Source organism: Rhineura floridana, chromosome 2 (genome assembly GCF_030035675.1).
Source record: "Rhineura floridana isolate rRhiFlo1 chromosome 2, rRhiFlo1.hap2, whole genome shotgun sequence".
Taxonomy (NCBI): Eukaryota; Metazoa; Chordata; class Lepidosauria; order Squamata; family Rhineuridae; genus Rhineura; species Rhineura floridana.
The window spans coordinates 66135177-66160608 of NC_084481.1; the positions used below are offsets into that span (position 1 = coordinate 66135177).

General features: G+C 44.2%; 1 protein-coding gene across 7 annotated transcripts in view; it reads right to left on the bottom strand.

The window, feature by feature from the left end:
• Positions 1-3039: 3039 nt before the first annotated feature.
• KYNU (kynureninase) overlaps positions 3040-25432 on the bottom strand; it is a 191134-nt gene continuing 168741 nt past the window's right edge. For 6 of the 7 annotated variants that reach the window (XM_061608871.1, XM_061608872.1, XM_061608873.1 and 3 more), the window contains 4 exons: positions 13232-13284; positions 11453-11538; positions 5605-5835; positions 3040-3599 (listed from right to left, as the gene is read on the bottom strand). In XM_061608871.1, the coding sequence (XP_061464855.1) occupies positions 3456-3599; positions 5605-5835; positions 11453-11538; positions 13232-13284 (514 nt within the window). In that variant the 3' untranslated portion in view covers positions 3040-3455. Of the gene's footprint in view, positions 3600-4083; positions 4202-5604; positions 5836-11452; positions 11539-13231; positions 13285-25432 lie in introns of all 7 variants that reach the window. The other variant, XM_061608874.1, reaches the window with a different exon arrangement.

The following is a 25432-nucleotide window of genomic DNA, read 5'->3' on the forward strand; positions in this document are numbered from 1 at the left end:
CGCATATGTTTAAGACGGACCAGTGGGCTTGTGATTGAGTGTTGAAGCTGAGGGGCTGCCCATTGCCCTCTCTGTCCCTGGTTCGCTGAGGGACCTTTCTCTCTGATTAGGCCAGTGGGCCAGTACTATCTTTTCATGTATCAATGGCTATGCATTGATTCAGTTTTGATTATTGCTATGTTGTTCGCAAGGCCATTATGTGTAAGGATTACATCTCTTTCATACAGGAGCAGCTGCAACATTTGCCATCGTGGGTACGTGTTCTGGAAGTATTCTGCTATTTATGCTGTATTCAAAGGGCAAAAACTTATTTCTGTCATAACTATCGCTTGACACTTCTCGGCGCTGGCCTTTAATCCAAGGCAAGAGGAATGCAGGATCATTCTGTGGATTTAGGGTCAGTAAGGTCCTTGTGGGTTGGTCACGTTCCGCTCCAAGGGCCTCTGACCGGAGGAGGCTAATCACGCCCAATGTCCTCCTTCAGATCCTGCCTTTATTTAGGTCAATGTGCTCATCTTGTATGAGTCGCACCTGTTCGCCGCAGTATCTCTGACGATGTTCTATGGTGCTTTTCGCCCTAGTGAATTATTGGTTTCCTCAAAGCGCGATGTGTCCTATCGGGCCTTATGCTCTGGCGATTGCATGTTAGGTGCAGATTTAGTGAGGTTCTCCTTAAAAGTCTATAAGACTGATCAAAAGGGCCATGGCAGTTTTGCTTCTTTATAGTTGCCAGGTACCTGACTCATGCCCAATTTCCGCTATGCAGCAATGTTTGTGTTTCAGGCCAGCTGGCCAGCGTTATATCTTTATACATGCAGATGGTTCTGCCCTGACTCAGTTTCAATTTTGGGCCGTTGTTCAGCGGGCCTTGTTGGCCAGTGGTTGCGATGTTGGAGTCTATGGGCTGCATTCCTTTTGACTTTTCGCATGGGCATGGAGCTGCCGTTGGAGTGGACTATTACTGTGGAGCATCTATTGCAGTTTATGATACATTTAAAAGGGCACAATAATTCTGTTTCTACTATTGCCGGTCACCTCTCGGTGCTAGCCTTTATTTCCAAGGCAAGGGGGCTGCCGGATCATTCTGTAGATTTTAGGGTCAGAAAGGTCCTTGAGGGTTGGTCGCGTTCCGCTCCCAGGGCCGCTGACCGGAGGAGGCCAATCACGCCCGATGTACTCCTCCAGATCCTGGCACTATTTAATTCTTTATGCTCATCTCAGTATGAGTCGTACCTGTTCGCTGCAGTAACTCTGACGATGTTTTATGGTGCTTTTCGCCCTAGCGAAGTATTGGCCCCTTCTAAGCGCGACGTGATTCATCGAGCCTTATGCTTTGGCGATTGCACATTAGGTGCAGATATAGTGAGGTTTTCACTGAGGGTCTCTAAGACTGATCAAAAGGGCCATGGCAGTATCGTGCTTTTACGAAGTAGCCAGGTCCAGGTATTGTGCCCTGTGTCTGCAATGCTACAATTCTTATCCATTCGGCCAGCGGGCCAGCGTTATTTGTTCATACATGTGGATGGTTCTGCCCTGACTCAATTTCAATTTTGGGCCATTGTTCGGCGGGCCTTGTTGGCCAGTGGTCGCGATGCTGGATTCTATGGACTGCATTCTTTCCGGATTGGTGCGGCTACTGCCGCGGCCCTTGCGGGCATGAGTATCAGCGAGATACAGGCGATTGGCAGGTGGCGTTCCGATGCATTTAAGTCTTATGTCAGGTTTTAACAGATGACTTTGTTTCTGTTTCCTATAGGTTTGAAAAACATCCCAATTCCCGTCAGGATCGTCTTGTGTGGCCACTCAATTGTGTTTTGGGCTCACCGGAGGGCGTCCTCGTCTGTTCATGGAACACAGTTGCAGTTTTCTGCCACAGCTACAGTTCAGTGGGAAGCCCGGAAGGGCATGTTATGGGATGCGTTGTTGCCTGCTGTGTGCCGGATCATGTCATTGCCTGACAGGCCGCACATATTGTTAATTCATTTGGGTGAAAATGATTTGGTGCAGCGTCCTGGGTTGGATTTGCTGCTAAAAGTTACGCGTGATCTCACGTGGCTTATTAGATCATATCCCCACCTTCTGCTTGTATGGTCTGAAATGCTTGTTAGAAGGGTTTGGAGGGGTGCTGTTCACCCCAGTAAGATAGATAGAGCTAGGAAATGGGTCAATAGGAAGGTTTGAGATTTAGTTTTGTCTTTGGGTGGGGCAGTTATTCCTCATGATAGGATTAGGTTCCATGCCCCACATCTATTTTGAGATGATGGTGTTCATTTTTCTGAGCAAGGGTGTGACCTGTTTTTGGAGGATCTTATGGGGGGATTAAGGGCATTGTTATCCTCATTGGGTGGAGGGGACCAAGCTTAAGCTGATCCCCTCTTGTGGCATAGAATTCGGGCAGGTGAGGTATATGGGGGTTAAAATTAGGTGGTTAAGGCATCATGAAAAAGGGGCACTTCCTAGGGAACCATCAGGGCTTTGTGTCCGGTGGGGATCTGTGTTGTGTCCTTGTGGGACCTGCTTGCGCATCATGGTGAATGCCTGTACGGCGGGGCCATGGTGTGGAGGTTGGAACCACACAGCTGGCTCCAGGAGCAAGGAGGGAGGAATTCACCCACGTCCTTGACTATGGAGTCACGTGATGATGAGAAGTGATGCCTTAAGAAGGTGAGGGTGTAATCCCTCGTTGTTAGGTTTAGCCTCACCTGCCCGAAAAGATATAGATTTGAATAATTGGCTGTATTGCATTGGATTTAGGATGTTATATTTTAATAAATATAACATTATACCAGTTTGGTGTCACGAGTCTTCTTTGTGTGGGGGCAATGTCAGAGGTATGATATCAACACACATACTCCCATGACCACAAGAATCCAAATTTTTCAGGACTCTCCTGGATCTGATATAGCAGACTCTCTCTTAAAAGAAGCAGAAAGTTTGTAAGAAATGATAAAGACCTTTAAACAAATATTGAGAGGCCTAAAACACTGCAAATTCTTAAATTCTGCTTATATGTTTATGAATGCAAATATGTGCTTTCAGTTCAGTGCAAATTAAATATCCTTTAATAGAAATTGTGATTAAAATGCAAAAGAGGCTACATCTATAGGAATATGGTGCATTATTCCACACAATGGTATAACACAAAAGTTAGTTTTGCCGCTGTCTTTCTGTTTTGCCTGTCATAAGAGGTAAAACAGAATTATCTAGATGAAGTATCTAGAATGCTAAAGATCATCCCTACTAAAATACATAAAGCATATTATTTCTGGAGTCCATATGAGTAGAAATAATTAGTGTGAATAAAAAGTATAGGTAAATAACTATTCAAGCAAAATTAATCTTTGGGCAAAAATTGGTAGAATATACATAGCCGAGTCTAACAAACAAAAAATTGCTTAAAAGCATCGATGAAACTTCATAACAGATTAAAAGATATAGCTGCACCGTCAATAAGATCAGGAAAGTGCGGCATTGTTTTCTCTTTGCGTTGCAGATGTAATTGCAGATCCCAGGATTTCAATAAATCTGTACACATCATGGAAAGAATTGTAGAGAGGAACTGGGGCAACACGGAGGGCATTGGGTTCCCGCATGTCACACTGCAAAACAGCAAACAAACATTCAGTAAATTAATATAGCTTCTTGTTTGTTTGTCAAAGTGCAAATGCAGCAAAGCTAACATAAAGATTGCACTCCTGTTATAATGTAGGTCAAATGCAATGTTTTCCCCAATTTCTGGCCCACATAAGCTTGGAAAAGAGCTAGGATCGCTGGTATAGGATTCCTGGAAAGGTGGGATTCCTGGTATAGATTTTTCTATGAGATACGTAGTGCATATCTCTGCTGTGCAGTCCTATGTATGTTTATTATTATTATTATTATTATTATTATTATTGTCTTTATTTATACCCCGCCATTTTTCCAAAACTGGAACTCATGGCGGCTTCCAGATAAAAATACATATAATTAAAAACATACAAAGTCTACATTAAAATAAAATTAAACTATTTCCAATATTAAAACCATACACACATATAGCTAAAAGAGTTCAAACTAGTTTAAAAATAATATAATAGACATTACCAATGCAGCACCCTTCATGCCCTATCCTTAACAGCCTTCAATTCCAAAGGCTTGTTGGGATAAGAAGGTCTTTGCTTGTCGGCGGAAGGACTGCAAGGAGGGGGTCATTCTTACCTCCCTAGGAAGGGAATTCCAAAGCCTAGTAAGTATCATGTTCAGTGTGACTTACTCCTAAGTATTTAAATAGCAACTTGTTCCTATGAACAAGGTCTTGCAGTTCACAAGATAAGATTTAAGGGTCCACATGCCAGCATGTATGCCAGCAGCAAGGCAAGACCTAAATTTCCTCTATCAATGACCATCAGAAACTGACAACTCTCTTCAGTGAATTTCATCCATTGAAGCTTTTATAGCTTGAAATGTTCTGGGATCTTTCTCAAACTTTCATACATGCCATCTCTATTTTACATATCTATTTGTAGTTTACTTGTTATTGTTGGTTATTAAGATTTATTTCCTGCCTTTCCCTGGATACTTTCATACCTGACAGCCATGTTTCAGTGTACACTGAAGTATAGTTAATTCTGTTTTTCATGATTGGATTCTTGAAGGAAAAGTAATGAAACACATAGCTTTGATCATCCTGTTGATACCTATGTGGGGGAGGTGAACAGTGTGGTGGTGGCCCCTGAAGGCTTAGTGTCCTACATGTTTGGTGCTCTGGGATTCTGAGAATTCTGGTGGGGAAAAGGGATTGTTGGTGGGAAACATAATGGAGAGGGAGAGTTGGAATGATAAAGTAGGTCAGGTCAGAGTAGTTTTCTCTTACACCTGTTATAAATAAGTAGTAAGTGACAGACGTTCATGGCAGTATATTATTGAAAAAAGTAAACATATATCGTCCTTTCAAATTGTAGGCTAGGAAATCTCTTCAAGAAGATTGTAAGACATAAACACTGCTATGAACATAAAAATGGTCTATCTGACTTTTGTTTCATTAGTGGCTAGCAAGATAAGAGGAAGGTGACAGGCAGGCACAGACAGGGCACTGAATACCATTTTCTATTTAACCTCCAGCAGTTTCCAAGTTAGAGATGTTTTTGTAAGATGCCAGAGAAGGTCTCAAAGCAGGACTCTCTGCAGGCTTTGCTGTCTTATCTCTGGCTTTTCCCCAGGACCTCTTTCCAATCTTTAATCTATCCCTGTGTGAGCTTTAATCCCAGCCAAATTGGCAACTTTCTCTTCTTTCCCAGAAGCTAAACTACAAACTGTTTAGACCTTTGAGCGTTTTGAGCCACCATACCAGCTCAGTTAGTGCTATTACTGTAAGTCCATGGAAAAGTATCACCTAACATATTGTATGACTCTTGTTACCCAGAACAAACATTGTAACACCACCGTAAACCAAATAATTCATGAGCTTTGAAGAACCGTATCAGAATTCTGAATTTTGTTCCCCCCACTCCTTACTCTGACCTAAACATCACAGCGCAGAAGCAATTCTATAATTATGAACACAGCCCACTACCTTCATAAAATAAAGAATGGAAAAATTATCAACAGGAAGTCTTGGTTACTTACAGCAACACCCCTTTTTTCCAGTTCTTTAAACACATATTTAATTGGAACAGAGAAGGCCAGTGTGAGCTGACATCCTCTTTCTTCAATGTGGGAAGGTGTGATTATTTTTACAAAAGGTTTCTTGGGGTCACTTCTATCTTCACTATAGTAATGATTTATCAAGCATTCCAAGTAACCAGTAAGAAGAATGGATTTCCTTCTCAGAAGTTTCATTGTAGTTTGACCAAAGACCTACATTTCAAATAAGAACAAACAACTATATCATTGTTATATAACAAAAAATAATCTGAACAAATACAGACTACATCCTTTCCTGAAAAGACAGTATCTTATGAACTTTATTTTGACCCATTCCTATCTCAGTTCAGGCCTGGTTATGGGACTGAACTGGCCGTGGTCGCTCTGATGGATTTATCGGGAGAAGGACAGGGGGAGTGCGACCCTGTTATTCTTACTTGATCTCTTGGTGGCTTTTGATATTTATTTATTTATTTGATTTATATCTCACCCTTCCTCCCAGTAGGAGCCCAGGGCAGCAATTGACCATAGTATCCTTCTGAGCTGACTTGGTGAGGTGGGTATTGGAGGCACTGTTTTACAATAGTTCCAATCCTATCTCCAGGGACATTTTCAGAGAATAGCATTGTGTGAATGTCTTTTGGTCCCCTGGCAGTTGTGCTGTGGGGTGCCGCAGGGTATCATCTTGTCCCCCATGCTGTTTAACATCTATATGAAGCCCTTGGGAGCGATCACCAAGCTGATGATACTCAGCTCTATTTCTCTGTAACATCTGAATCAGGAGAGGCTGTGCAAGCCCTGAACCAGTGCCTGGACTCGGTGGTGGGCTAGATGAAGGAAAAAAACTGAGTCTGAATCCTAGCAAGACAGAGGAGCTATGGGTTGGTGGTTCCTGAGTTCAAATAATTAGTCAATTTCCTGCTTTGGATAGGGCCATACTCCCACTGAAAGAGCGTGTTTGTAGTCTGGGGGATGCTCCTGAATCCATCTTTGCTGCTAGAGTCCCAAGTGACCTCAGAGGCTAGGAGTGCCTTTTCTCAGCTTCAGCTGGTAAGACAGCTGCAGCCGTTTCTGGGCTAGGATAGCCTGACCGCTGTTGTCCAGGCACTGGTAACCTCCAGAATGGATTACTGAATTGTGCTCTATGTGGGGCTGCCTTTGAGGTTGGTCTGGAAGCTGCAGCTATTGCAAAATGCAGCAATGCAACTGCTCACTATTGCCAGCATGTTATCCCACACCTGAAAGAACCACACTGGCTGCCCATTAGCTACCAGGCCAGGTTCAAGGTTCTACTTTTGGTGTATAAAGCCTTATGCAGCTCAGGACCAGGATACCTGAAAGAGGGTCTTACCCCTTATATACCCAGTCGATCAGTGCACTGTGCAGATGAGGGCCTCCTGCAGATACCATCTTATCAGGGGGCCTGTTCTGCACAACATAGGACACAGACATTTAGTGTTGTAGCACTGACACTTTGGAATTTCCTGCCCTTAAATATTAGACAGGTGCCATCTCTGTTATCTTTTTGGCTCCTACCGAAAACCTTCCTCTTTCAACAAGTCTTTTAAGTAGAGACCTTATTCCAGTCTGCGACTGTGTTGGAATTGCTTTTTAACATGTTTTTAAAGTTGTTTTTTAAAGATGGTTTAAAGTTGTCTTGTTTAAATATGTTTTAAAGTGCTTTTAGTGTTTTGTTTGCAGCCCTGGGCTCATTCTGGGAGGAAGGGTGGGATATAAATTTAATAAATAATAACCCCCCTTTTTGGGTATGCAAAACCCTATTTTTCATTATTGTAGGACTGGTGTAAAGGTTATTACTGAAATGGAAGCTAGTAACTTTAATGAGTGAAGATGTATATCTGCACCTAAGTACATAAGAGCACTTATAGGGTATGGAAAATTTGTGAACATAAACATATGCTTGAATGTGTCCTAAGTTTCATTATCAAGCTGCCCTCAAAATGCAGATGCTGTATTCAGGAGAAAGATCTATTCTCAGTAATCGTTACAACAGTAATGCAAGTGAGGTCAGAACTATTATCCTAATAGTACAGGTCATCCTTAAAGTCCCTTCTCCTGGTCCCTGTTTTGGCTGATGTGAGGTGGGTAGTGACTCATGATTATGGCTTCTTGGTGGTGGTTCTCTGGCTCTGAAATTCTCTCCTTAGAGAGCCTTTTTACTGGCACCAGGTAAAGGTCTAAATCTTTTATATTTACTAGCTTTATTAATTTCTTTATCTGCAATATTGTAAAAACTTGTAAGTACCATTGCTATTTCCTTCTGATAGCTATGTTTCAAACAAAGACCAGGGAGGGACAACATAAGACGATTGTTATTGGAACCTGTGGTCCACACTGCTTGGATGGTGACCTTCAGAACAAGAATTTCACCAATTTAATGGCACTGGGACTTAGGGAGGCACAAGGGGATAAAAATATTGTGTGCCCTAGAAGTTAGCTACTGCTGCAGAATCGTGGGGAAATCAGAAGATGTTTCAGATTGCTTCCTGCTGGAGTAGCCCATATAAAGCCTACTCACTTGAGACATTGCAGAAAAAACTTTTATGTGCAGCCAGGAAAAAATCCCCAACAAACATTCTCTCCTCACCAAAGCAAGAAATTGTCCTTGCTGTGCATTCACACTTACATTGCTTAGCATTTTCTTTAGAAGCTGATGTATCCTCTGTTTAATGTATCCCAATGCAAGATGGCAAACAATTTTGTAAGCCATCTCTTGCCAGATACACATTCTTTTTCACTGTACTACAGCAATTAGCACAAGGGAATCCTGACTGTGCCAAAAGAGTAATACAGGCACAAAAGAGAAGTCCATAGAAACTGATGAGAACTCATTGCCTTTGACCCCCTGCAGTGGGCTAAATGGCAAATCCCCCTCCCTCTTATGAACAGCACCATCTGGGTCAAAGCAGAGTAGCATCTCTACGGTCACATAAAGTTTAAAAAAATACAAGAGATGTTTAAGGACAAACAAAATGAATTGCCAAATAGAAGAGAAAGTATTGCCGTGCCCCTTTGCAGTTTTTTTGAGTAGAATTTAACACCAGGAAAAGTAAACATTAAAATTACTGAGAATGCTCTGACTTTATTTTTTGGATTGATGATAACATTTAGAAATTTATTTTCTTTTTCCAGATGGTTTCAGAATGTCCCTGACTGAGAGGAATATAAGTATGTTGTAAAAAATTTGAACATTGCAGGTTATAGAAAGTTATAAAACTTTATTTTTCATTCAAGGATGCATGCACTAAATTAGTTTCTAACAGAAATCAGCATGTAAGTGGCATTATCAGTCAACATCATTATATAAATGCCACCCCAAAGATTGCTAATGGTTTTCTACAAACAAGCCAACTGCAGATATTGGCACAGTGCACTAGACCTTCTGTGCATGGAAATGACAATTGATAGAAGTTTCTGTATTAAGCTCTTTCTGAGAAAATATTTCCCCCACACTGACCTGTGGCTTAGGAACTCACACATGAGAATAAGAATGATGCACTGTGTCAAACATTGTTCCAAGATACATTATCTATTCCAACTGTATTTCAATATTTATTGAAATTTGGGGATTCTGTGTGGGACTTAACTTCGAGCTCTTCTATTGGATGTGTACTTTATTTCAAACATTTCTTGTAGAAACCCTGCAGCTGCACTAGCAACACATTTATAACACATTTAAAGTTCACATCAGCCTTCATTCTGTTTTCCTATCCATCAATGATAAATTAAGAAAGGGAGCCCAAAAATATGATTCTACATCATGGGTAATTGTCAGATGTATGTGTAGGTATAAACACCTGTGGTCATAATACATGGTCTGTCTGTACATGGTCCATATAATCTGCTTATCAATGGTCAAAATAGAAAACTAACTTGAAATGCAACTGAAAATGACCCTGGGAATTTTATGAGACCAAGTGGTCTTACTCTGCAGCCATAATTATAATAAGGAAACCAACCAACCCAGTGACTTGGCACTAAGTGGGTACTAAAGAGCTGTTCAATTTCGGCTGTATGGCAACATTTCAACAGGAAAATTCAAGATTACATCATGTTAAAGGAAACCAGATGCCTGCTGTCCAACATGTGGCTAGAGAGTTCAATCTTTTAAATTATATTTTTACTGAGTATTAAAAACAAAACAAGGCATATCAGTAACATTTCTAGTTCAACCTCTAACCTTCACCTCCCCCCTCCCTCACACAGGATTGACTAATAAAAAATCTGGTACAATCTCCAACTTGATATTACATTACATTTCATTCATTTTATGTATTTACTTCAACTACCGTTCACAATTTTCCTTGGGTAAATAACAATATAATTGTGCCATTACATGTTAATATTTGAAAGTCAGCTCTGTTTATGGCTGAGCTGAATTAGTCCCTCCCACAGCTGTAAAAGTTGGGGGCCATTTGGTAGGAGAAAAACTATAAATTTTCGGAAGAAGGGGACTTACTGGGGGAAATGGTGGTGGCAGCAGCTTTTCCCCTATTCTTGCTTTAAAGCATACTTTTGTTGTCAGTGCAAGTAGTGATAATCCAGCAGGCATATCCCCTCACTTGGAATGATGAACTAGGTACATCGATGGGGAGGGGGGATGGTGACACCTATCACTGGCAGCGGCAGCAAAACTATTTTATAAAGCAAGAAGAAGGGAAGGGCTACTGCCACTACTTTTCGTGGCAAACCCCCAATGTCCCCCTTTCACCCCTTAGTTCTATATTTTCTTCTTTCTTTTAGTCACAACCCTTCTCCCCATTTTCAGAGGAAAAAGTTTGAGCCAGGCCTAGCTGTGCACTACACCTATTTGGCCAAACTAGGGATTGAATCCTCCCCTCTTTTTACATTTCATTTTTAATTGTGGGCCCCGGTGGTTGTTAACAATCTGATTCCTTTTTCCTCCACTATCTTATCTTTTTCTGACCTGCTCTGATTTTTTCCCCTGCTTTGCGTAGAATTATTGATATTATAATCACTACTTATTCATGAGTCTCTTCCACTGATATTGATCTTTGTTCTCAACTCTGTAATGATTGCCTGTTTACATTCCTTTTGCAAATTAGGCAGATAATTGCCCATCGTCAGTGTCTTCCCCCCTGTCAGTTTCCTAAGTAATGTAATTAATGCTCACACTCTCAATGATTTCAAAGCAGATTTTTAAGAAATAAAAATAAATACAAATCAGAAAACAGGCATGGAGAGTTGTAACTTCTAAATCCTCTCTGCAAAGATAGAGACTATCAAAAATAATGGAAAATCCTATAGCAATTCCAATTACTGCAGAAATGGAGCCCATCACTAGACCTTGCTGCCCCTTGATCTGTTGGAAAAAAACACATATGAATATACAAATGCAATTTTTATACAATAAGCGATATCAGTCTGCAGACAGAAGCACTTGTGGTGCTAGAACATAGTTAGATTTTCTTTTTAAATTGATGTCTAGCATACCATTAAGATGCTACTTCTGCCATCTCTTCCAAACATGCTATTTGGCACAACCTTCTCTCATCTCAGGCTTCCTGCCTGGAGGCGTTTTGTTTCTCTGCTGGATGAGAAGACTATGGTAGCAGCAACCAAGCACACAAGTGGAAAAGGGCAAGAATGACATTCTACGCAGTAGCCTGCTAGAGACTGATGTTAAGGCTGGTGCTATATTCACAACACTGTGAGCAGCCTTTTTACATTTGACTTCACCCAGAGTTTTAGTTTACTGCCATAGCATCAGGATGACAATGTTGGTTAATGCTACAGGAGTTGTGTCATTCGTTTGTACTTGACTCATCAGGAAAATGTAATTACTTACCTCTAAACTAGCATGAAGAGCACACACCAATAAAATTGAAGGGTTTGATAATCGAAATCCATTGATTCCAGGAGTCAGTTGCAATTCTGCAAGATGAGCATGTTCTGTTAGATTCCTAACTTTTGTTTGTTCCAGATCCAAGAATCACTCACCCACAGGGCTTCCATCTTGCAGGAAGTAGTTTCAGTTTATTGGCCCTCATCCAGCCTACCAATACATCCAGGGATTGGTCTAAGCCTTGCATAGCCCCACCTGATTCAGAGAAATAGGGCTAAGTGTCATCAGCTTGACATATTGATGACACTAGGCTCCAAATCTCCTAATGACTGCTCCCAACAACTTCATATATTTGTTAAACTAGCACTGAGGATGGGATGGCTTCCTGTGGCACCACACAACACAACTCCAGGGGCCAAGGTATAATCGCCTTATGCTACTCTCTGGAACCTGCAACATGGATAGGAACAGAACCACTTCAAAACAGCCTCCCAACTCACAGAGGCAGTCCAATAAGATACTATGGTTGATGTTATCAAAAGCTGCCAAAAGGCAGTAGAAGCAAAAGGGTTCCACTCCCCCTGTCCCTATCTCTAGGGCACCCAAGGCTGATTCAGTCCACAAAATAAGTCTGAATCCATTTTGGAAAAGATCTAGATAAGGTGTGGGGAACCTTTGGCCCTAGAGATATTGCTGAACTATAACTCCCATCTTCCCTGGCCATTGGCTATGCTTGCTGGGGCATATGGGAGACGTAGTTCAGCAGCATCAGGAGAGGCAAAGGTACCCCCAACTGATCTAGATAATTATATTTCAAGAGCTGTTGCAGCTGAATCACCACCATGGTACTAGAAACCAGATAATAGTTGTTAAGAACCTTTGGGTCCAGGATCAGTTTTTAAGGAGCTGACTCACTACCATCTTCTCAAGGGCAGCAGACACCATTCTTCACACAGTGAGGCATTCACCACACCCTATATGATTAATACACCACCCCAACCAGCTTATATTAGCCAAGATTGGGTGAGTTTTTTTGCTAAAATTTAACTTAGCACTGGACTTCCACATAATTTACACTTCACTATCTTTGTGGGTTGATCCTGAATGCTGCAAACTTCTGCTGCCTTTCCTGACACTGGATTGTTTTTTAAACCACATCAAAGTAACAATATTATCATCATTGTATTCCTTGTGTGTGGTAATGTGAAACTGACTAGCATGGGTCTTTGCTGTGCTAAGGTGAAACTGACCAGGGAATCACTCTTTCTCTCATGGTAATTGACCAGGAAATCTCTAACTTTCTCCCACAGGGGAAAGGGAATCCCATACAATTTGGAAGCAAGAGAAGGTGAACAGGGGATTGGGCAGGCGGGCGGGCACAGGGCAGAGAGAAAGCCACTTTCCTTTTGAAAAGGAAAACATTGTTAGAAATAATGATAACAATAATATTTTGGGAGGAAAAAAGAATCACTATTAAATTTATATTCCACCAGTTGCATGGCTCACAAACATAGCAGAATACTATCTCTTTAAAAACCAGCCCAATATTTAATTACTAAGCTGTTGAAGCTGTTATTAACTACAGCAACTCAATAAAAGTCATAAAGATCACTCTATGAAAGCCACTTATATGAGTAGTAGGCATTTGGACTTCTTGGTCTATCCTCCTCCTCCGGGTTGGGATATAAATTATTGCATGTGCTGAGAGATAATTTGATTACACAATGTAAATACTTGCAAATCAATCATAAAATAAATCCTTATCTAAAACTGAATACATACTGTTTTCCATGAGAAACCTGGTTTTGAAGTCATGACCCCACCATCCTATTAGCCTAAAAGAAAAAAAAGGAGGAAAAAAGGAGGGGGAAAGGAAAAAGGGTAATGGCACAGTTGGTGATACAGTAAACATTTATTTCAGTGATGTTCTCTAGTAACATAGACATGAAGGAACTGTATGAGTAGTGTCAATGATGCAGTTCCTTTCTGCACAAATGCTACTTGACCAGAAGATGTGTGACATTCATGCAAGAATACAGCAAGAATGCTGATGCAATTCTCTGGAGTCAGGCCTAGATATGGGCTTCAGGGTTTTACAACGAAGATACAATCATTGCAAATGCAAACCCTTAAATTCTTCTGGTCAGAATAAAAGCCAAGCTGAAGGAGAACTGCTGACTAAACACCCACCCGAGCTCCCTAAAATGACATTTCTGTGTGGCCAGGAAAAGTTACCACTAGGAGCTTCAAGGAATCATGGAGGCTCACTAATTGATGACTGCAAGTGGCAACCTTCTGCCCAGACTTCTCCTGGCTGGGCAAAGCAATCAAAGGCAGCCAAACAATAGGGGAGGCCTGCAATTGATAAGGCTTTATTTGTTGCAGTTGCAAAGAAGTATCTAAGTATGCTGTGTGTGTATGTTTGAATCCTCACTAAGTAGCACACTTTCTCTGCAATTAGTCACACTGAGACTATAGGCTCTAAGCAAGAGTTAGCAAGTAAACAAAGGATAGGTACAGCCTAGGAATCATAAGGTCTCCTCTCTAACTACCTTTTTAATCCCATGCAAATCCAACCCACCAATCTGCATCCCACATTTCCAACATTATCAGCCTAAAAGGAGGGATTTGAAGAGGCTGCACCACTAAAGACTGTTGAGGGGAAAGCCCATCACCACAGAGAACTCTCTTGACCCAAGGAACCCCTCTAGGTGGTGTGCTTTTCAACCCCACCACATTTCATGGCTGTACACTGTTTGTCTCAAATGCTTTATGCAACCAGGAGAGACCCCCTCCTGGTCACACAAAGCTGGATATAATTCCTGACCATCAAATGAAGATGCTGGTCAAATTCAGATTTGCTCATTAATGAGCTGAGCAATTTCCCAGTTTGTGGGGAAATGGCTCAGCTTGTTTCAATGCCAATAATTCAGTGCACATCACAGATGCCTCACACTTCTTTTTGTGGGAAAGAGTATCACTGGTCCCAACCATACCATTTTTTTACATTTTTAAGCTGCCTAGCAAGAAACTACATGGAAGTGTTTCTCATCCTGCTGCTGTCATCCCATAGAGTTTTTTAAAATCTAAAGCATGTGGAGAAGGCATCTGGAAAACAGGAAGAAAGATAAGTGAGGGGAAAGAGTAAGTACATGAAATGTATGCTAAACTCTCATTGTCCATTCAACCGTATAGTTTTTTCTTCACATATCCCCGTCCCACCCAAAACAGAAGGAAATGCCCCATAGAATACAGATCATTTTTTCAATATGCAAGAATCAGTCTAATGTAATACATTGCTCCCCTCTGTTGGCACACTGAATATATTCCTGGTTTTCAACAGGAAGTGATTTTTTATATACATCATTGTTCATGTACATCAGGGGTAGCCAACATGGTGCCCTCCAGATCTTTTTGGACTACCACTCTCATCAAAAGCAATAATAAAACAATTAAAACAACCACCAGTAGCAAAATGAACCAACGTAATTTATGTCCCAAACACCTGATAAAAAAAAGATTGCACCTAACCATTACTCGTGGGGGGAACAACTGGGTCTCACTCAGGTACTACCACTAAGAATACCCTGTTTTATATCATCATTCTGCAAGCAACACCTGCCAACAGGACAACAAGCAGGGCATCTCTCTGATTGTAACATTTGAGTCAAATGGTATTATGAGAGATACTTCTTTAAGTACTTGGTTCCCAAGTTGTTTAGGGCTGATATTACAGTAGGGCCCCACTCATACGGCAAGTTAGGGACCAGACCCCCACCAAAAAGTGAAAACCGCCAAAAAGTGGAACATTGATCAGCTGTAGCACAGGGAGCTCCAGCTGACAGCGCTTGGCCCCTGAACCTTCCTGTGCTACAGCTGATCGATGTTCCACTTTTCCATGATTTTTTGGTGGGAGCCTATGGTGCAATCAGCTGTAGTGCAAGTAGCCTCAGCCCCCGTGCTCCAGCCCCCGTGCTCCAGCCCCCGTGCTCCAGCCCCCGTGCTCCAGCCCCCGTGCTCCAGCTCCCTGTACTCCAGCTCCCTGTACTCCAGCTGATAGCATCACCCTCTCCCCCTGCTTGCTCATCTTCATTATGGTGGGGAGTAGTGCTCCCCTTCCGCGGCAGGCTCCCTGCCGTGGATCGCAGGGAGGGAGCCACCCGCCTGTGCCTGCTCGCTTGCCCTCCGCTGGCTCCCTGACTTGTCCTCCCCCTTGCCCGCTCGCCCTCCCCCCTGCCTGCTCCCTTGCCCGCTCACCCTCCGCTGGTTCCCTGGCTCATCCCCCCTCGCCCTCCCCCCTGCCTGCTCGCTTGCTTGCTCTCTGCTGCCTTCCTTCACTTGTTCCCCCTTGCCTGCTTGCCCTCCCCCTGCCTGCTTGCCCTCCCCCTGCCTGCTTGCTCCCTCACCCTCCGCTGCCTCCCTCCCTCATCTCCCCCTTGCCCGCTCCCCTGCCTGCTCGCTCGCTCTCTGCTGCCTCCCTCAACAATAAAATGGCGCCTGATGCCCTTCTTGGACTCAGCTGCTGAGCGCATTGTCAGAGCTTGGAAATGTTCCTTTTTTTAATTATAACTCCCATCAGCCCAACTGTAGTTTGAAAAAGGAACATTTCCAAGCTCTGACAATGCGCTCAGCAGCTGAGTCCAAGAAGGGCATCGGTCGCCATCAATTTGTGCACTCAGCGTCTTTCTATATTCTGGCAATTTTCCGCCACAAAAACGGAACAAGTGCCGAACATATGGAACATGGATACAATTCAAAACCGCAGCATTGGCAAAGTGCCGAGAAGTGAAGCACCAGAAAGTGGGGCCCTACTGTATTCACTAATATCAGCACCTTAAATTGAGCTGGCATCTCACAGACAGCTAATGCAGAGTTTTAGGATAAGGTAATTCAATTCCTCCCTTGTTACCCTTTATAGCAATTGAGCAGCAACATTCTTTTGTAGCTTCTGGACTATCTTCATAGATAGCTCCACATAGGATTATAGTAGCCTATATGGGAAGTTATTAGGGTGTGGATAACTGAGGCCAATGTATCCCAGTCTACCAACATCTTAGAATCCAGCAGTACTCCCAAACTATGAACCTGATCCTTCAGAAGGAGTTCTACCCAATTTAGAACAGGCCATCTCCCTGCTTGCTGTACTCAGGAACCATGAATTATTATTATTATTATTATTATCTTTATTATCTTTATTTATATCCCGCCCTTTTTCCAAACTGGAACTCAAGGCGGCTTCCAGATAAAAACAAGTACACATCATTATGAACCACAGAACCTTCAGATTGTTGGGATTCAGCTTCAGTTTACTGGCCCTTATCCAGCCTATCACTGCCTCCAGCACTTGCACAGACTCTTCTGATTCAGACGGAATGGAGATACAGAGCTAGATGACACTGTGCTGCAAATCCCTGGATTTACTTCTCCCAGAAACTTCATATAGATAATAAACAGCATCAGTGTCAAAATGGAGCCTTGAAGGACCTGGCAGTTTAAAAGCCAAGGGGCCAAGCAGAAGTTCCCCACTGAAACTCTTTGGTAGCAGTTCTCTAGAGGCGAGTGGAACCACCACAATATGATGACCCAACTCATAGAGCTGCTCCAGGAAAATAAAGTAGTCAATGGTACTGAAGGCTGCAGAGGGGTCGAGGAGACCCAGCAAGGTAGCACTCCCACCCTTTCTCCCAGAGCTTGGAAAAGTTACTTTTTTGAACTACAATTCCCATCAGCCCAATCCAGTGGCCATGCTGACTGGGGCTGATGGGAGTTGTAGTTTTAAAAAAGTAACTTTTCCAAGCTCTGCTTTCTCCCCCATAAAGGTCAGCATTCAGGGCAACCAATGCTATTTCAGTACTGACTCTGGCCAGAACTCTGGCTGAAATGGGTTGAGATAATCCACTTCATTCAAGTCTACAACTGGCCAGCCATCACTCTCACCGTCACCTTGCCCAAAAATGGCATATTGGTAACTGGGTGGTAGCTATCCAATACCCCTGGGACAGGACTTTGAAAAATTGAAGGACCTTCTCCCTAAGGAGCTTACTATTTAATAATACTGAAGTTACCATAAGGGACATTTCAAATCAGTACTAAATTCCAACAAATACTGACTTACTGGGCACTGGTGACAACACTGATAGAAATTAGATGCTGGTTCTAAGGTCATATTATAAAGAGAGCAAGCTGTAACACATGGTTTGCGCATCCTGCTCAGGTGAAACTCACTTGATGAGGTGCCCATCACTTGCAAATTCTGTTGTAGTTGTCACATAATCCTTACCAGTCCCATAATCCCTAATGGGAAATTAACACTATTTGCATAATTTCTACCATGGAGAAGGCCCAAAGAGGGATCGGTGAAATAACTTGAATCAATATATGATACAAGTCCAACACAAGAACCAGTCATGTTGTGCTGAAATGGTAGTCATTGTATTCCCTCCTGAGAATATATATGCAACTCATGGTATTTGGCTGTTAGTCAGTCATGCTGTGTGCAAATGATTGCGGCCTATTGCCGAAATAAAACACAAACACCATTCATTGGGTTAAATCATGGCCCACTTTATTAAACGGAATCAATTAGAATAATGAACCTGCAGAGGGGAAATCAAGTGCGGGAGCATTCTGATGATCCAGGCAAAGCCTGCTTGCAGCCATAGGGCAACCAAACCCTTGCCTGAGCCCAGGGCTGCCCTGTGCCAGACCCCAGCTCAGGCCACACCCTGAAGATGTGTAGGGGGTCCAACCCACATCACCGCCCCCCAGAGCCCTGAAACTCCAAGTGGATGAGGCACGTTGGCTCCAAAGGTGGCCCGTGTTCTGCCCCGGGCCGTATAGCCCTGAGCTGCAGGCCCCTGGACCGCCAATCGCCCCCAAAGGTGCCTAAAGGTGTCACCTAGCTGCCCTTTCCCTTTTAACCTTTCCCCCTCACTTCCTTCACCAGTGACCAATAACATGTTAAGCCAAAACAGACCAATCAGCCTATTAACCGCAAAGGCACCCGTGCTATCCCGTGACCCTTCCCCCCAACCACAGTGTGGAGTAGGCAAAAGAAACCTTCCAGCAAAGCGAGGCAGGCAGGCCAAAAATTCCTAGTCAGCCCCGTAGCGACCAAATGAATCACACTGCAGCAGAGGGAGGGGCGGGCGGGCACTGCCAAAATTCAAAGGAGGGCATGAGGCTGGTAGAGTGGCCTTAAATGGCCTTCAGCTGCCCTGCCTCCTATTGCGTGTCACAACGGCGCACCGGCACGCTGCGTGCACACACACACATGATGGCGGCCTGGGCTTCGGCTGCGGCCGCAAACTTGCCCCTTTGCCTGGCAGGTACCGGGCATGGAACGGGATTATTAGAATATACTGCACCAAATAAAAGTGTTTGGTTTTTAAAAACTTGTGAATATTAAATTTGGGAGACAATAGATTATTTACAATCCTCTCTAATCTACAACCAGAGTATCATTATAGACAACAGAGTTGAGAAACATCACACCAGTGCTTAGTATTATTCTGTCTATTCACATTTCTATTGAAACCACTAACAAAATAATAGCATTTGGTCATGAGACAACTGAAATTGTCAAAATAAATATACAAAGCATTATAAAATTAATGTCTGAGATATTTGGATCATGATGCTTTGAATCACATATTAGAACATCAGCAACTGTTTTACAGTTTCAGGCTACATTTTATATTCTACCATAAAACATGATGTTAGTACATATTCCTGTTATTGCAATGTTCCAAAGGAGTCAATGTTGCAAGTCTTGCATCATTTTAATGGGCTTGGTTTAACAAAACCCCAAACCAAATCAAATAGAGAATAATTATGTGAAGCATTATGATCATTTAAGATAAAAAGTACCAGAGCAAATGAACCATATAGGGACAATATTACCTTGACCATATGACAAATAAGATATTAACCTTGGGTGCTGACCATGTAGGGGACACTGTAGCTAGGTTCCAACCTTCCCTGATTTTTCCTATGCTTTCCTGATTTTCTCTTGATTGGGGAAAGGAGACCAAAAGAGGCTTTTTAGGGTCTCTATATAACTTCTTCATAATCTACCAGTGACTGATCAGCAGCCTCCATACGTCTATACAATCAGCAATATGGCCATTTGGAATATGCATTGAAAGAAAAATTACATTTCTCATCTGCCCCAACAAAAACACAAGAAAAGGGGAAACAGAGGAAGCATACGAAATACAGCTTGGGAGGATGGAAGCAAGGAAGCGAGAGGATGCAGACGGCAGGGAAGGCAATATGGGCAGGTAATGGAGGCCCTAGATATTCATCAAAGCCACCAGCAGAGCCAGCCTTTTATTCTGATAATGTAGATCCAGGCAACAAGCCTCAAAGTGTTCAATAGCAAAATATGAAGATAAAAAAATGGAGAACCAACACAAAAGATTTCAATTAACTGAAAAATCTATGTGAAATCCCCAATTATTTCTGAAGGCTAGTTTAGTCATTATCTTGTGAATCAGATAGCTCCATGAATCATCCTTAGTGCTTTTAACTACTATTTCTCTTGACTGCCAGGAGATGAAAACAAGACAGGACAAGTGGTATTGGGCAAGGATCAGTTGCAGGGGGACCTCCTGCCTTCTTCCATGAGTAAGTGCCCTCTCCTGAACAGGCAACAGAAAAGTTGGTTGGTTCCACACATTTTCTCATTAAGAGGGCAACACGTGAATTGAATCTGAAACGCTTGTGACAACCACTGAAAATCAGCCCAGAAACATTCTTGAGAATAATAGATGCAAACATAGAAAACAAAATTATAAAGACAAAATAAATCTCTAAGATGTAGAGGTTAGGCTTCAATGGTGATTTTACCATCCTTCATGTCTCTCCCCCCCCCCCCCAATCTCTACCTTAACACAGTATGGGCTGCTTTAGAACCCCTTAGACATAGTTCAGGGATGTTACAGTTGCACTTAATTCTCAGTAGTTCTTAATCATACATTTGGGTATATTCTACCTCCAGCCTAATGGCCTGCATATACTTTTATGACTGGGGAAGGGGCTGCAAATTGGAGCTTTAAGGAGTATTGATTCTGGAAGGGCTGAGGGCAAATTTAAAATTAGGAATGACACTTTCCTGCCAAATATCAGCCTGTTATGATTCAAAGTAACTGAGGTGTTAAGACTATATAAATACTTAAAAAAAAAAAAGGTAATACTGCATGGTAAGATACAATAGTAAAATTTACTGCAGAACAAATATTCTGCATGCAAAATTGAAGAGCAATAATCATATCCAAAAGGATCATAATTTGCCCTCATTGCTTTCAAGCATAGCTACACTAGGAAGCAATCCTATCAGTACGTTTTTTATTATTTTTATTTAGCTCAATTTTCCCTTCACATATGAAGCCTCACTCACCGCGTAGCTGATGGGTGAGGCCTAACTGCAGCCGGAGGTGAAGCTGGTGCCTCCATCTGCTGCTCGGGCAGAGTCGCGTGTCGCGTCTATTATGCGTGCGCGACGTGCAGCGTGAAGGGGCGGGGTTTAAGGGGCCTATTTAACCCCAGCCGCCCCTTCCTACCTCCTCTTTGCTCGTGCGACAGAGACAAGGAAGGAGAGTTCCGGCAGAGCAGAGAGGAGTGCTGTGGCGGCCAGAGCTTGGAAAAGTTACTTTTTTGAACTACAACTCCCATCAGCCCAATCCAGTGGCCATGCTGGCTGGAGCTGATGGGAGTTGTAGTTCAAAAAAGTAACTTTTCCAAGCTCTGGTGGCGGCGGCCATTTTGTTGCTGCGTCGAGGGACAGCGCAGAGAGCATTTGGGCTGCTGCGTAGTTGCAGCGGCCATTTTGGGCACGGCCACATGGTCGGCGCCATTTTAGGCACTCGACTCTCAGGGCACGGAGCCAATTTCGGGCCGATTAGGCCTCTTTCATTCCCTCTTTTGAGGGTGGGCTGCTGGCAAGGGTGGTCGCGGGCCTGGAAGAGCAGCCGCGGCTGCCGTGGGCCTCATTAAAGGGGCCTGCTCGGCCAAACTCAGCGGGCACCCATCCACCCCCCCAACTAGCAGGGGAGGGAGACACAGGGTGCACTCCAGCAGCACCACCTCAAGGCTGCCTGCCAGCCAGTTAGCAAGAACACAGTACACTTATATTGAATTCATACAATTGGATAGATTATATTGTTTATGAATACATTATAGGTGTTACAAGTTTTATATATTAATCAGTGTCTTCTAGTTACTATTGATATTGTTTGATGCTGTTACTGTTTGTGTGTTTATAGTGGTTAGCTAAGGATAGCAATAGGCTAATTACACCAGATAGTCAGTGGCTTGTAATAATAAGCCTACTTCGGCTGTGGTGATTATTGATAAGTAAAGGCCTTCACTAAGTGTTTTGCATCATATGGTCAGTGGCCTTTAAAAATAACATTAACATTGTCATTACTATTCTTGATGACAGGGGTGGTATTAAGTAGTTATGCCATCCAAAAAAGGAAAAGGGGGGTCAAAAGGTAAGGGCAAGGCTGTTAGGCAGCCACAAAAACGCCCTCCCCCAGCGCCTGGCTCTTCGGATGAAGACGAGGTGCCGCCATGGGCTGCCATCCTGGCGCGACTTGAGGCTTTAGAGCAGCGGGGGAGGCTGACACCAACCCCAGCTCCTGGGTTACAGCCTGTTTCAGAGCAGACGGCTACTCCAGGGACTTCCACTGGGGGGGGTTACCAGGCCAAAGCGCACGAAAGCAAGGGCTCCAGGTGGCTCAAATATGGGGCAGTGGCAGGTGGCTGACAGTAATATCCTTGCTTTAATTTTAGCGAGGCTTGATGCTCTCGAGACCCGCCCTGACGCTACCCAGACGCTGAGTGATGGGCCAGTGGCTCCCCCTGTGCCGACAGCAGCATTAGGGACTGGAGGAGAAGTGGCGACACCCCAGACTGGAGTGACATCAATAGCTGTGGTGGACGGCTCTGTTGCTGGTTTGGCTGCACCGCTGATGGGAACAGGTGAGTCTGCCAGGTCTGCTCTGGCTACTGGGTCGCCAGGCTGGGGGTGGACTTTTCAAGGCCCATGGGTTACCAGTCCAGGGACAGTGTCTGCTGCTCCTCCTAGATTGGAAGTAGGTAGTACTGCTCAACCACCCAAGCTGCATGTAGCCAAATTTGGCAACATGCAGGCAGTGGACAAGTGCCGGCACCTGCTGTGTCACCTGGCAGCCCAGCTCTATCAGGCACCCGGGTTGAGGAGCAGCGGCTGTCCATTGCAATGGTAAGCCAGGGCGATTTGTCTGACCCTATGGGGGCTATTGCAGCTGATGCTATACCCTTTGGGGACACGTCCATCACCTTAGGCTTCCACCTGCTCCCTTCAACGAAAGAAAAAATTTGGCGAGGGGAGTATGTCGACGTCTTTTCCCTTTTATATAGGGAACAACCTAAGAGGGATAAAGACAAGGATGTTGGAGGCGACGTGGAGAGGCCCAGACGTAGGAGGGTGGACCACACATGGGCCAACTGGTTGCCAGCGTATTTAATATACGCTGGAGTGCTGATGGAAAGACAGCCCCAAAAGAGTCTGTCTCTCCTAAAGTACTTAGATATAATCTACAGGGCTTATGTGGAGTTCTCAGGACTGGACTGGCTGTCCTATGATGAGGCATTTCGTATGCGCAGGGCATGCGATGGGTCTCTGCCATGGGACAAAAAGGAACCAGAGCTGTGGCTGCAGTTTATGACTGCGGCCCGTGCCATGATGGGCGACAGGTCTGATAGTGGGCACCTAATGAGCAGGCAGTTGACAGCTACCCTTCCCTGCGCTAATGCGGGGCAAGGGGTTCAACAACGGCTGCTGTGCTGGGATTTTAGTTCCCAGGGAGTCTGCTCACGAAACCCGTGTCGTTTCCGCCACAAATGTTCCATTTGTGGGGCAGCACACCCTTGTACTGCCTGCCCCAGGGGCAGGTTTTATAGAGGAGGTAACAGGGATCAACAGAGAGGTAGAAAATAACCCCCACCTGGGGCTGCTCAGGGAAAAGGGCCCCTCCCCAATTAAATTACAAGTTCTGCAGAACTGGCTTGCTGGTTACCCAGCGGTTGGTGATGCGTGTTTTCTTTTCCAGGGGTTTTTGTTAGGCTTCCGAATTCCGTATGGTGGGCCAAGGGCCGCCTTCATGTCACAAAATCTAAAATCAGTTATATGCATGGAGGCAATTGTACAAATGAAAATTGACAAAGAAGTACAGGCAGGGCAGGTGCTTGGCCCGTTCCAGTCACCCCCACTCCCTACCCTTAGGATATCCCCACTAGGTATTGTGCCCAAGAAAGCGGCGGGTGAGTTTAGGCTGATTCATCACTTGTCCTACCCGCATGGACTGTCTGTTAATGATTTCATTCCTGACAGTCTTTGTACAGTCCATTACACCTCCTTTGACGCTGCAGTGCACATGGTGCGTGCTTGTGGCCGAGGTGCACTTATGGGCAAGTGTGACATTAAATCAGCTTTCCGCCTTCTGCCCGTCCACCCTGCAGACTTCGAGCTGCTGGGTTTCGCCTTTGCCAATAAATTTTATATGGATCGAGCATTACCCATGGGATGCTCGATGTCTTGCACAGTTTTTGAGCGCTTTAGCACTTTTTTGGAATGGGCTGTAAAGCAAAGGACGGGTCTGAATTCGGTGGTACATTATCTGGATGATTTTTTATTTGCCGGGGGGGGGGCTGGCACTGATGAATGCCTATATTTAATGACACGTTTCCAGGACCTAGCAATGGAACTTGGGGTTCCGCTGGCCCTGGAAAAAACTGAAGGTCCAGACCCCATTCTGACTTTCTTGGGTATTGAAATTGACACTAGCAGGCAATGCTGCAGGCTGCCCCAAGAGAAGCTTATAATCCTCCATAGGAAGATTACAGAAGTTACTGGTGCAAGGAAGGTTTCCCTTTCCACCCTCCAAGAGTTGGCAGGACACCTAAATTTCACCTGCAGGGTAGTGGCACCTGGCAGGGCATTTTTAAGGCATGTTTATGAAGCCATGGTCTGGCTCTCATGACCCCGCCATAGGTTTCAAGTTACAGCAGCTTTGCATGCTGACCTGGCGGTGTGGTCCTCCTTCTTACGGGATTTCAATGGAATATCCTTTTGGAGGCAGGACCGACTCTTGGAGGCTGAGTTACAGGTTCAGTCCGACGCGTCTGGAGGTTATGGCTTTGGGGTAGTCTTTGGGTCTTCCTGGTGTAAGGGTCAATGGCCACAGACATGGGTGCAAGACGGTTTAGACAAGGATCTAACCTTTCTGGAATTCTTCCCTATATTGGTGGTTGTTTATTTATGGGCCGAGAGTCTGAGGAACTCTACGGTCCATTTTTGGTGTGATAACATGGCCACGGTCCATGTTATCAACTCCCTTACATCTAGGAACGCCAGGGTTATGAGCCTTGTCCGGGCTTTTGTTCTCCAGTGCCTGCGTTTCAATGTTCTTTTTCAGGCACGGCATGTTCCTGGCATTGACAATAGCGTTGCTGATGCTCTGTCACGGAACCAGATGGACCGTTTCCGTCAGCTGGCACCGATGGCCAGCGCTCAGCCGGATGCCGTGCCCCCTACAATCTGGGAGATTGGAGAGCGGAGTCGGAGAGGGCCATAAGCCTATCTGTTGCCCCCAGCACGCTCGCTGGCTACCAGAGAGCAGGTAGGGTGTTTCAGGAATTCTGGGCTGGCAAGGGCTACGCACCAGAATGGCCTATTCCAGTGAGTCATCTGCTGGAATTCCTGGCGGACGGCAGGAGACGTGGCCTGTCAGTCTGGGCACTGCAAGGTAAGCTGGCAGGGCTGTCATTCTTAGCAAAGGCAGGTGGTTTTCAGGATTATGCAGGGGACTTTAGGGTCCGCCGCATGTTGGCAGGGTGGGCTAGGGAGCATCCTGCCACCCCTGATTCCCATCGACCTATTTCAGTCGACATTTTAATAGCCTTGAGTGGCCAGTGGGACGAACTTTGCTCCTCCAG